At 36.5% G+C, this 13,827-nt stretch overlaps 1 protein-coding gene across 2 annotated transcripts; it reads right to left on the bottom strand.

Annotated features, from left to right (window-relative positions):
• Positions 1-1,363: 1,363 nt before the first annotated feature.
• LOC121419231 (sialin-like) lies at positions 1,364-12,922 on the bottom strand. 2 transcript variants are annotated; one of them, XM_041613614.1, is made up of 11 exons: positions 12,618-12,922; positions 10,807-11,168; positions 10,063-10,277; positions 9,025-9,261; positions 8,401-8,488; positions 7,724-7,819; positions 6,291-6,412; positions 4,360-4,515; positions 3,308-3,440; positions 2,558-2,799; positions 1,364-2,119 (listed from the first exon to the last, which is right to left on the bottom strand). In XM_041613614.1, exons 2-11 carry the CDS (start codon positions 11,006-11,008, stop codon positions 1,928-1,930), a joined length of 1,683 nt encoding a protein of 560 aa, XP_041469548.1. In that variant the 5' UTR covers positions 11,009-11,168; positions 12,618-12,922; the 3' UTR covers positions 1,364-1,927. The 2 variants fall into 2 exon arrangements, with proteins under 2 accessions (XP_041469548.1, XP_041469539.1); XM_041613605.1 differs by having other exon boundaries at positions 10,807-11,034.
• Between the last annotated feature and the right edge of the window lie 905 nt (positions 12,923-13,827).

The following is a 13,827-nucleotide window of genomic DNA, read 5'->3' as shown; positions in this document are numbered from 1 at the left end:
TATCCTCCCTCCCTATTTGTATCTGCTTAATCAACGTAAACGATATGGATTTCGACATTACAACATTTTGCACCTTTGCTTTTCTTAACGGCTCCACCCACTCCCCTCTGTCACGCTCTTCTTGAAAGACTTGTTACCATTACCGGTTTTGTGCTTCTCGTCACGTTATACAGTGATGTAAATCGTGTGAATAAGCGTGCAATCTCACAATATATATTGTTGGTATTTACATTTGTGGCGTCATGATGCATACTTCTACAATACTATTCAAAATTGTTTACTTGGTGTGATCTATATATTGGGGTAAGGAATAAGGCAATCGTATATGTTACTGTAAGCAATCAACGAATTGAATATACAGTGTATTATTTTACCTCAAGTTATGCCATGGTAACCTTAAAATAGTCTTTCACCATTATCAGAAAGACTATGACGTCACAAGGGTTAATTCGTGTATACTGCCTAACGTGTTAAAATCACGGTTGATATCATTATCTTTGTGTGTAGTATTATGCTTACACATTTGCATTAATGCTCGTATATAATTGTATTATTGCAAACGTACAATTATTTATTATTGACTTGATATGAACCATCACATTTACCACAGTGTCTTAAAATTTAGTATAGGAACATTTCATCTTGCCATCTCGCTTTAAAGAACGCTGTGTGTTATTTTAAAAGTAGGTATAAGGGAAACATTGAAACATAATTGAAAAATTGTGTTCTTAAAAGTTCTGAGACCTTTATGTTATTTTTATTTATTATTTTAACAGAATGCACCCGTTTACATAGAACTACACATGGTATATAGAATTCGGAATGCAAATGTAGATAGAATGTTGTAACTTGTATCGAATTTATATTACCACAGGGTTCATGTTAGATTAGTAAGTAGACTAAGAAACATGTGTACCAAACTAAATGATTAACTTGACATAGAAGGGAATACTTATGTATTTGGTATATGAATTCAAGATAACTTGACGTTAAAATGTGCAATGCTAACAATAATTAACTAATTTACTATGACGTATAAACCTGCTGGGTTATTATATGAAGCAATAAAATATAGATTAATTTACACAGAATTCCTTCGTTTGCGTAATAATTTATCCAAGAGACTTTTGATGTGTTTTGTGACTTGGCACTTGTCTCTCTACTTTCTTTGATCTCTTGTCTTTGGCTCTTTTTCTCTCTCCCATTCGCTCTCCTCCTCTATCCCATAGACACTTCTGATTTCTCACAATCGCACACTTTCTTGAATCGCAATACCCTTCCTTGATTCAGTAACACGATGCACACCAAAATCCTATAAACAACACTTTAAAATGACTTGTAACCATGAAGACCGTTTTAAACATTCGTTTTATGCAAAATATTATTTATTCATGCATTCCGGTTTTTTCTTAAGTTTCATAACATTCGCTTATTCTCGTTATTTCAACCCGTTAGGAACACACTGGAATAAACCCATTGCCTATACAGGAACATTGCGTACAAAGTCTATGGGAATCACGAAATTTAGTTGTCAATGGGTAAAGACATACTTGAGCGAATTAAGCCCGTAGATAAACATTCACTTATACTTCTACTCTTTGCAATCCTCAATGAGTAAAAATCGGGTAATAAGAAAGTGTCGATGTCAGGTTTGTAGCCTCTAAAATGTCGATTTCTTGGATCAATTCAAGCACACATCCTGTGTAACATTACACAAAGAACACGAAGCAGTACTGTAGTCATATCAATTAAAATAATACATTAATTGACATCTCTAATGTGTCCTTATAACAAGAAAACTAACAAAAGTGTAGTCATAAAAAAGACAACTAAATCACACATCTGCAGCACGTTGTAGTCTCCCCTTTTCAAATATGCAGCTTTATACTTTTAGTAGACTCCCCCCCCCATCAAGTGGGTCCTGAGTTTAAGACTCAGACTCGTCGACGTTTTCATTTTTTATCAAGCTTGCCGATTCATCAATCACTGTATATGGTTGGTAGTCCTGTATGGCCCAATATTGAAGTTCCACTGTGCCGAAGATGAGAAAAGTCAAGCCGCCGAAGCAATAGATACCGGCGATGGTCCACATCACCTTCTGCCATCCTGTAATATCGGTCTGGGTAAGAGAACGTTTATACAAGAGGAGGGTGAGAGGAAAAATGAAAAAAGAGAGGGGGGTAGGGAGGGATTGAGATGGAGAAGAATGGAAGAGAGAGAGAGAGGATGCATGATCACAGCAATTTACACTCTTCTTATAATTCGGCACGTTGGCATGGTTGGCATCATGGGCTGATAAAGTATATCCCACGTGACTTTTATTCCCTTTCTGACACAAACCAAATAAAACCAAGTTTTCATTCCACAGTATTAATATTGGCTTTCTGCAAAAAAGTCACTCTAAAAACAAATGAATACATAAATCCCCTTGAATTTCAGAATTTGTCATTTTGCATACAAATTCCACCCTGTCTCCCACATTTCAAGCTGATCAGAAATCTGCAACTAATGCAACTAATAAGAACTACCTAGGTATTGATTGAGATTTGTCTCAAACCTGTATTTCTGTAAGAACGCCGACAATGTATGGTCCAACGATGCCCCCCAGTGTACCGGCCGTGTTCATCATCCCCATGGCAAAACCAGCAAAGGGTCCGGCGATGTCGAGTAAGGCCACGAAATGACCAGAGAAAGAAACACCAACCCCGCCCATGGCAAGGGTCACAAACGTCACGGATAGGGCAGTGTTGCACCGCGAAAAACCAGCAAGGATAAGAAAGAGGGCACCCGACCCGAAACCTAAATGGTAATAAATATTATATGTAAAATGCACGAATATTAGAGAGAAGTATGCCAAGACATTACATTAATTTATTAGAAATAATTTCCCCGTGTTACTGTAGCGCTACTAAGGACCGATGACACTCTAAACAATACAGTGACAATTGAATGTTTTCCAGACCAGACGGGGTAGTGTTGATGATGTTCTTATATGGTTTTGGTGGTGTTTTATTTAATGAATCAGCTGATATTATTATTTTTTATCCCTTTTTTGAAATATTTTTATTAGGTTTTCATGATTTTGAACAGCTGAAATTATTGATAGATTCTGACCCTATGAGTTTCTACTCAGAACATGTAGGCATTCATGTAAAATTGTTGTTTGGTTAGGGGTGACACATAAACTATTATACCGAAAACAATGCGTCATTAATTCGTACGCTGCCAGAAAACAAAACAAAACAAGAATGTCCGATTCATTTAGTTTGCAAAGAAAGATTCAGAGCAACAGACACAGTATGCTTACCTATAAATGACATAAGTTTCCTCGTTGCCTTTTTAGAGAGTATCTTCCGAGAGACGAGGCCATCAGATATATAACTGGTGAGCAACATGGTGAAAAATTGAAGGACGTAAGGAAGAGCCGAATATACACCTGCCTTTCATGTGAAATAAAATTACAATAACAAACAAAACCATTTATGCTTTAACATGTACTTGTCATATATGGCAACAAGTGTATCCTGAAAATGCGACACAAAACGGCTGAATGTTTAAAATGACATTAACAAAGTTAAACTTACACTGACCAGGATAATTCAAAGGATTAATAATTATAATTCACTGGTCGTAATTTGACTTTTTGGTTCAATGAAAACTTGATATAAACATTGTTTGCACCCCTCCCTCTTTCTTTTCGCTCTTATAATATTTCCCTCTTACACACAATCAAAACCCTCCCACACACACACACACACTCACACTCACACACCCTCACCCCACAAAAATGTACACAAACCTTGACATACACCGTCACACACCCACACCAATAAAACCCACATACACCAACTTTTTGACACACCCACACATAACATAACAAAACTGGGAAATCCCGTTTAGGGGATCCTTCTGTTCTGCATCGTTGCCAATAATTTGTGGATGAAACCGCCTACAAGAGGTCTTGTGGCTTAGCGGATAAGTCTCTTGACTCTAAAACGCAAGATTCAGGGTTCAATAATCCTATGTAAATTTTGTAATTGACTTTGATTTGTTATAACAACAGAATTAACAAAAAAGATCCGGGGGTTTCCAAACCAAGCGCAGCACTTGCATTATCAGGCAAGGCGTTTATCTACATTTGCCACTTTCTACCTAGGAGTTGTAAATGGGTACCCAGAAGAAAGGAATTCTCTGAATGCTCGAACGCCCGATCAGGCAGTCAGAGTAGCCGTGATAAAGCAGTGGTAATAGTATGCAACGCTTATAAACATTGATGAATTGTTGCATAGTCTACTAATATTTCATTAATGGTCACTATTCATCAACTTATACAACGCATGGACAACACTGACAACTTACCAGTTCTAGGGAAACCTGTAGCCCTTCACTGAAGTATAGTGGTAGGTTGACGAGGAGGGTAAATATCCCTAGTGTGTGCGGGAAATGGGTGAACACTTGGCACCACATAGCAGGGGACCTGATGATGTGTTTCCAAGGCACGGTTGGCCTTAGTGTCTAGGGATAAAAAGAAAAGAATGGTAACTGTGCACGAAGGTGAGCTCTGGTTTGGTTCAATAGTAATATGTAAAAATAGAAGTAGTAGTAGTAGAAGTAGAAAAAGTAGTTGTAGTAGTAGTAGTAGTAGTAGAAGTAGAAAAAGTAGTAGTGAAAGAAGAAGTACAAGTAGCAGCAGCAGTAGGAGGATAAGTATTTTAGTATTAGTAGTATTATAGTAGTGATAATAGTAGTAGCAATAATATTATTAGTATTAGTATTAGTAGTAGTATAAGTATTAGTAGTAGTAGTATAGAAGTAGTAGTAGTCGTTGTTCTTGTAGAAGTAATAGTTGCTGTTGTTCTTGTTGTAGCAGTCATGAGAGTAGTAGTTATCGTAGTAGTAGTAGGATTAGCAGTAGCAGCAGTAGTAGTAGTTGTTGATGTAGTAGTAGAATAGTAGTTTTTGTTAGAGTAGTAGTTGTCGTAGTAATATTAGTAGTAGTAGAAGAAGTAGTAGTAGTAGTAGTAGTAGTGGTAGTTGTAAAATTACTCTTACAAACTCGAAATGCACTAGCCCAGGGATTCTCAAATAGCGGCGCGCGCGCCACTTGTGGCGCACCGAGCCTTGCGGAGTGGCGCGTGGGAGCCGGTATGAAAAAATGGGGAAAATATGTATGTAGAATTGATATTTGATGATAATTTTACACAAAGGGGGAAAACAAGTCAGTTTTCCTTTAAACTTCATTGATTTTATTTTTATTTATTCTAACGTTATGGTTTTTATATGCTTGGTGTATGGATTCATGTGCGACTGTCAATAGTAAGTATGTGCATCACGATAAACATGTAGGTAGGCCTATACAATCACGTTTGCAACTATTTTTAGGGCTCGTAATTTCGCATTTCCAGATTATACCAATGAACATTGATGGAATAGCTCAGATGCAGCATTCGAAATGATGACAATGAATACATAATTTAATATTCTTATACTTGACAAGCCATGCTTTTAATCAACAGCTTGGACTCCTGGCAAAGCACATCATATCGGAAAAAGTGGTGACATATACAGATATAAAATAAAGTTCTTAATTTGCATATTAGTGTGGCATCACGAAAAGTAGTCGGGTAAGTTTTAACCAACAAATAATTTTCACAGAATTAAGGAGCTTTGGACGTATTGAAAAACACAAACTTTGTTTCCGAAGCCGATTACTTAAAATCCAAGGTTATGAAAGAAAAGTGCTGCAATTAAGGTATTGCCTGCTGTGATATGCGCATGCCCTCGTGAACTAGCAGTATCACTGGTATGTTATGAAAAGTCACTGATCATTTGAAAAATAATTGTGTTGTTTGTTTGCATTTGTATTTCTTGTATTGATATTAATTAGATCCCTTCTTGGCCATTTAAAAAGCCTCATATTCCAAAGCTTCCAGGTGCTCCGCCCCCTCGAGCCCACCAGGGGCCCTTGCTGGCCCTCAGTAATATTTCGCTCGTTAGCGCTAGTGAAGCAGTTCAGATTCTCAACCAGAAATATGGAGCTTCAACAAAAGTAATTGAGAATGACTGCACTAGCCCCTCCTTATGCCATATTACTAAACAGTCGCTCGTAATCATATACGTTGGATAGTGTGTCAAGGATACCCGGATCTTGGGACCTGTCAAGGACCTGGTTTAGGACCTGTCAAGGGAATATCTACTTTTAACACTTAACATGAAGAGAGAATCTTGCATAATTAATAAAATTTAATTTGTATGATTGTATGAGCACGGTTAAATGATGTGTGACCTACGTTAGAATGTCTAAGACCATCTTCGAGATATGCACGCTCTTCTGGGGATATCCAGGGATGTTCTCGTGGTGAACTGTAGGCAGCGAAAATCCATAACAAGAACCAAAGACATCCTATTGAACCTGTAAGATGTCATTAAAAATTATTATTTTTAGTCAACATAGTCATTAATGCGCACACATCCCATCAATGTACATGTACATTGAACACCTGTAGACCGAATTAAGGCCACTCGAGGGTTCATCTAACAAACGAAGATTTGTTAGACTAATAAGCGGTTGAGTCAAAACTGATGTATCATTCAAAAGGTTTAACGGGTGAAAGTTCGACTCGCCTCTACTTTTGCTGTCCCTGGTTAGACCAAACCAGTACATGTACATCCAAGACTGTGAACCTTATTCATTCAGTTGAAAATAGACGAACATTATTCCAGAAGCAATAAGACTTATCTCAAATGCTCCTTTTAATAGTCATACAAAGCCTTTGTTTTTACAATCAAATTTATTAACTTTAAAAGATCTGATATCATTAAATTCACTAGTTTTTATGTACAAGCTTAATGCCGGAATCTTACCACCTCTCTTCAGTGACATTTTTGTTTCAAATTCTCAAATCCATTCTCATAATACTCGTCACAGCAAATGCCTACGCCCTCCATATGTTCGAACATCCATTGCTTTTAATTCATTTAAGACTTACTTCCCCAAACTATGGAATGAAATTCCAAATGATATAAAAAATAGTTCTACTTTATCAAGATTTAGATCTTTATGCAGGAAAATGTTATTTTCTGTTTATTGATCGAATGCATATGATCTCACATCTTACATAGTGCTGCCCCCCCCTTTAGCTCTTTTTTTTTTTTTTTTTTTTTTTTTTTGCTGCAGGAGTGTTTCTTTTAATTTTGATCTGGGATTTTTACTCCTTAATTTTGTCAATTGTAATGTATTAATGTATCGCGTGGTGACCCCTTTCATAAGCATTGCTTCTCTGGGGTCTCCGAACCATCTATTTGTTTGTTTGTTTTTCTGATACTTTGTTGATACTGTATATTGTACTGTTTTTATCCTTTTGATGGTTGAATAAATAAATGAATTGAATTGAATGAAGGTATGTTTGGTGAAAGATCAACAAATACCCATCGCGAGCAAACCATTTCTTATATGTGTTTTTCCTTTCTAAAATGGTAATGAATTTCTTAGATACAGATACATGTGCAAATATAATTTTGCTAATACATCATTGCATATTTTTCCCATTAAACGAGGCCATCGGCATCTGTTTTCAGATCTTGTATCAGTAAAAATCATAAGAGAAACCTCTACAGATGAGTTATCGTGATAACGTACAGCTTCCATTTTTAGAATTGAAACAACCATTTATTTTCAATAGGTCACCGTATTCCTTTTGAAAAAAAAGTAGTTATCACGAACCGAATATGTAGAATGGAAGAGGCCATCCACCTATTACGTTGAGGTTGATGAGATATCCTGTTAATGCATTACCCAACACATTTCCAAAGTTGAAACCTGAGCAGTTGGAAAAGAAACGAAATAGAAAAACTCAAACAATATTTTATCAATGAAAGCGGGGAAAATTAAAACCTTTCGGAATAGAAGATCAGTGATTCATAATGCTTAACTTAGAGTGTAAAACTCGTATTTTACTATTTGAATATTTTGTTTGAGATCGCACGTTTTAATTCAATGGGTAATAAGTCAAAGAGTGTTATCATTATTGTGCGTGTATCTGTTTAAGCTGTCTGAATATTAAAAGAAAATCTTAATTTTCTTCTGACAATAAGAATATATTGACATCTACCTTAGATCCAATATTTCATAATGCTAGTACTCTGCTCTTGGAGATGATGTGACATAACAATACCAATAAGGACAAACTTGCTTACAGATTACGTATTACTGATAGAATAATACAAGATGAATAAGAGGTGAGTGGCGTCGATGTCGACGACAACGATAAAGGTTGTAGATAATAGTAAATAGTGAGATGGTCTGAATACCATCGCGACAAAGGACATTTTTATTTAACTTCACCAGCATAATAAAGTAAAGAAATTCAAAGTATATGAAACTTTAAGGGTGACTTTTACCTACAAAACCGATGACGCTAAGACGGCTTCTCTCTTCCGGGTGTGCCCATTTAGACCACATGGCAAGCATACTAGGGAAAGAGACACCCTGAAAAATGAATCACATCGGATGCAACATGGTAATTGAAATGGTGCAAATGGCGCTGGTTTTCTTAAGTAAGCATGAAAATCCGGATCAAGCAGGAAACATCAAAGGACCAATGATCACCTACTAGAGCATTTTTGTCTAAAGAACCTAATGTAGGTTCTTATACTGGTTAAAGAAACGTTAGAAACGACCTGTTGTCCCTGGATCATAGACATGGCTTTTGTTTTTCAGAAATTGCTGTCATGTCCAACTATTATTCAACAGATGAAATTTCTCTTTAAAAATGAAGAATATGAAAAGATCTGACCACTTGTCGGACGAAAAATGTTGATGACATTCTTTTCTGGAGTCCGTTTCCTAAAAAAATATTTATCATGACTATGGCAAGTACAATGGAAACAGAATGTATTTGGCTGTTGACCCCCCCCCCCCTTTTTTTTAGACAAATTATCTCCCCGTACAGGCCTGACTCCGGGTCCTTGTCGGTCAGTCCTTTATGAAAAGGACCCCAGGTCCATGGTTTTACTGATCCTTACCTCACCGAGACCACTGAAGAATCGTGTGACGAAATACCACTCCGTTCCAGCATAAGCTGCCACAGGTCCTAGGAGAGTACAAACACTCGATAACAGAAATCCAGAACCGAGGATCCATTTCATACCAAACTTGTCGGACAGCCAGCCGCCTGGGAGTTGGGTGAAGATGTATCCGTAAAAGAAGCCCGCGAGGATCAGTTCTTGAGTCTGTGCATCCCAAAGGAAATCACCAGATCTCTGCAAAATGTTACCATCAATATACATAATCCGGGTAAAAATACATCATACTCAGGTGAAATCTGGATTCACCTAAACATGCTAAATTAACCTTTCACACTTAGGCATACCATTCGTGTGATCGGATAATACTACACAATTAATATCAAGCAGTTATATCCTATGTTTCCTTGGTGGATTAGTTCTTGTGCTATCTTGGGCATATTTGTTCATTTTCATATACTGATGAATATTAAATTCTAAGTTTTAATTAACCGGTACACTTCCTATAAACATCACTTCAGCAGAGTGTCCTACCCCCCCCCCTTCGGCAGAATTTGAATGAACTGTTTTTTTTCGTTTATGTGGGCTTTCTTAGGCCAATGCAGGTTGTCAGCCAATTCTGGACGAGAAAATTGACCGTTGGTGACCTCTGATATTTTTTTTGCGGGTTGATACAATATTTTAACAAGTAAGTCTTTGACCTTTTTTTGGGGGGGTGTCAGAAAATTTTGCCCATGAGTATGTCGAGCATAATGAGGTTGTCACGTAGATGATGTAGTCTGCAGGCACAGACCCTGTTGAAACTTTGATCAGCACGTGCGTCTCCACGCAAAGACTAGCTCATAGAGGGACTTCAGTACACAAGGCATAGGTAGGCTGCACATTCAGACCCTTGACTCGAGTGAAGGGTTTGTACAGCAGTCTATAGATGATGGGGACGCGTCCTTGCTGTCAAAGGCCACTTTACGTTAATTTTTTTTCAGGGATGTATTTCATCCTTCAAGAATATTACAAAAGTAGCAAAGTAATAAAGCTAACCGTCTGTTCAGTACTGGAGTTTGCTGTTGGAGAAGCTGCGCAGGTCTCTATGCCTTGCTGACTCTCGTTCCCGATTTGATCGTCGTGTGTGACGTAGGACTCATTCACCATTGCAACCATGGCAACGCTTACGTTTTGCCGCATCGCGCAGACGGCAGTCATCCCAAGGAATATTAATATTGCCATCTGATGGCGAACTTGGATGAAACCGGGAACTTCAGGGATTAAAAAGACAAACGTGGAAGTCAGCTTGAAATACCAAATTAATTCCAATAATTATAGATAAGTGAAAACCAAATAGTGGGAGCACCCTACGATTTCTCAGGTTGAAGGGGAAAGGGAGAAAATATACAGAGGAAGAAAAGGAAAGAGACAAGATTGTCCAAAAAGATGTGTTACCAAGAATACCCACGTTCTTCAAGATAAACATACGATGTTATCTATAAGTCGTCTTTCTCCCCCCCCCCCAAAAAAAAGAAAAAAATCGAGATACCTCTGCACCACTCCCGATTCTATCCATTGTCCTCTCGGTAATCGCCCACCATCCCTTATTACACGTCTTAGGATTATTTTTCCTTCCTTTCCCCCTCTGTCATAAATCATTCCCCATATTATACATATATGATTAGAAAATAAGCCCTCTTCCAATATTAAAACATAAATATATCATGCATGTATTCAAAATTAGAGACTGATTATATCATGTATATAAAATTTATCAGGCCAATATCAGAATTCACTCACTGTTCTTCCTGGATGGTACCAATAGTGGTTTCGTCTCCTGACGACTGCCTTCAAGACGTAAAGAACCATACTGCATGGTTTTTAAGTCATCCCTCTGTTTAGCCATTGCCTCTGATATCGAGGGATATCGAGACGGAATGGACATCGAGTTCGACGTTGACATGGACTCATCCGTGATCTGCTCCCCGTAACTCTTGGTCATATCGTATTTCAGTATTGTTTTTAATCCTGAAGAAATACGCAATATTTCGACTCCAAATGTCAAATGATGTAAATCATGTATTCAGAGTGCGGTTTAAATCACATTGTCATTGAAATAGAAAATATAAAGTGGGTATAGGTTGCCTGCAGACCAGATTCTCCTGGTGGTACAGAAAATACACATTAAAACTCTGTTTGAATTTTTATACAACTATGTTTACTACATCACACTTACAGTAGGTGTTTAACAGCTCAATAATTGTTTAACAATTTAAACAACCACGCTTAAAAACGTATTCCAAGCTGATGATGTGATTGGAAAAGATTAAGAAAAATCAGACAATCAAAACACTGAACACTTGATCATAATCGGACAATGAATAACAAAGTTATGGCATGTGAAAGATTTGCATTATTCCTGGGAAACAGTTCAAGGCATGTCCTCATGAATATTCAATACGCAAACAGATGATGTTATGTCCCTACTTGTTCTTTTTTATTTCGATATGTAAAACTAGATTTATTCAAACATTTTCCTTCAAGAACCAAAAATATTGGAATAACAACCGATTACGTGCATTGGATATTGCTGCAACTTATTTCATTACAAGGGAGACATATCATTCACACATGTATATGAAAAAATGAAACAATGAAGATTTCATGTTATAACATAGCGAAAAGGAAGATGGGGATATGACATCATCAGCCCATCAAATTAATATTAATGATGACGTGCATATCACTCTTTTTACATTAAATTGCTAAATTAAAAAAAATTCATAACTCCGCTATTTGTTATCAGATACTTTACTTTGTAAATTTTACTCTATTTATTCAGATATAAATATTTTCATTCCGGAGCATCCCTTTAAGTTATTAAGAATTAAAAAATTGTAATTTATTTTTTTTCAACTGTTTAAACAACTACGGTAATGTTCATATAGTAAACGGCAGTGAATAAGATTCTAAACAACATGTTCACTCTGTAATGTTAAGTATGAATGAAATAAGAAAAGCAAAAGGTGTGCTACTGACACCCATAGTCAAGATAGTCGTGAATGTTGAAGGCCGATATTTGACTGACCTACATGACAAAGAGTTTTATTGATCTTTCGTGTATGCCAGCTTTATTGGTTCAACATCATGCAGTCTGGTGCATATATACTTCAGGTGTCAGGGTCATGATGGTCAAATATAATCCGATATTCAAAATGTAAAAAAAAAATGCAAATGTAACCTTATTGAAAATATAACAATTCAAGGGGTTAATACTACTCTCTGATACTTCATACTGAATTGCCGTCCCAACAAGCTCAAGCTTTTGTTTTTATTCGATGGAAAGAGTAAAGTTGCTGCAATATATATATATATATATATATATATATATATATGTATATATATATATATATATACACCTATGTTCCCTCGACAAGGTATTCAAACACCGTAAAATCGGTTTGTTGTTGTTTAAAAAAAAATGGACAACAGCTATTTCCTGATTCCAAAAGTTTTCGAATATCTAAATAACTGAATTAACTTGTTTGCAATGAATAAACATGTATTTTGGACTCTTTCTACCTCGATGCTTCTTCGCTTCGCGTACATACAAACTTTGTTAAAATAGCTGATTCATCTGAGAGCGAGACCTATGTGTTGGTAGTCTTGAGAATTTGTGGTAGGTCCCTGTCCACGGAACGAAATGCTTTCATGACTCTGCTTGAGGAGATGTCTCCCATCCCCGCTAGGGTACTAATTCGAAGTATTTGGAGATATTTCCAAAAAGTCCTGTACATGTATAGTCTACTCTGTCTTCAACCAAGCAATGACAATGCCAATTAAAACTTTTGTGACGTTGGATCTGCTATCAACAAGGTAAGGGTCATCTCGGTCACAGTAAAACGAGGCTGATCAATATCAGCAATGACTTTTGCAGCGTAGAAATCAAACAATCCAAAGTACAAATGCTCTACTTCAATTGAATGTGTACTACGACTTCCATATTTGCGAAATTCCTAACAGCTGCAGAGTTACCCTTTTCATGATTTCACTAACTTTGTTCATAAATGTTTCGTTCAGTCATGTTCTAGTAAAATCCATTGTTCAATTCAAATTATCATCCACCCCACCAAATGAAATTTATATTAATATCCATGAATATACAAAATGCAGTAGCCTAATAAAAGTTTACAACGAGGATATATTAAATGCAAACACATTTCTACACTTGAAACCGAATATAATATTCATATACATGTCATATTTTTAACGATCGGCCTTTGAATATTGCACAAACAAACTTGTAATAAAAAAGGGAATATTATGCGTTTCACAATAAATCATATGATTTCAGACGAGGTCTATAGTGCATGGATGATAATCAAAATAGTATGAAATTATTTGCATATCTGCAATGTGTGCTATGTACGAGTAGATTTTATATCTAAAAGCACTAAACCTACCTTCAATAAAAATTCACATTATCCATCCCTATGCCATTCCGTGAGAAAAAGGTAATAACCATTCTTTTTTTTAGGAATGAAGAGAAAATATATATTATTTTCGCAAGCTTACGGGTTCTGGTTTATGACAGGACATGTAATACAGGGGGCGCTTCATAAAACTGTTCGTAAGTTAAGAGCGTTTTTAAAAACGGCTGGTGAACCTTTCTTACTAGCTAAATCATCCCCAATGAACCTTTAAGTATATACCATTTACCACAAGAAAGTGTCACTAGTCGTTCTTAACTTATGAACAGCTTTATGAAGCATCCACCAGGTATCTGTAGAATGAGTAAGAAAATATATATATTTAGTGTTT

This window comes from Lytechinus variegatus, chromosome 1, assembly GCF_018143015.1.
Source record: "Lytechinus variegatus isolate NC3 chromosome 1, Lvar_3.0, whole genome shotgun sequence".
Lineage (NCBI taxonomy): Eukaryota > Metazoa > Echinodermata > Echinoidea > Temnopleuroida > Toxopneustidae > Lytechinus > Lytechinus variegatus.
This window is presented reverse-complemented; position numbering and strand designations above follow the sequence as displayed.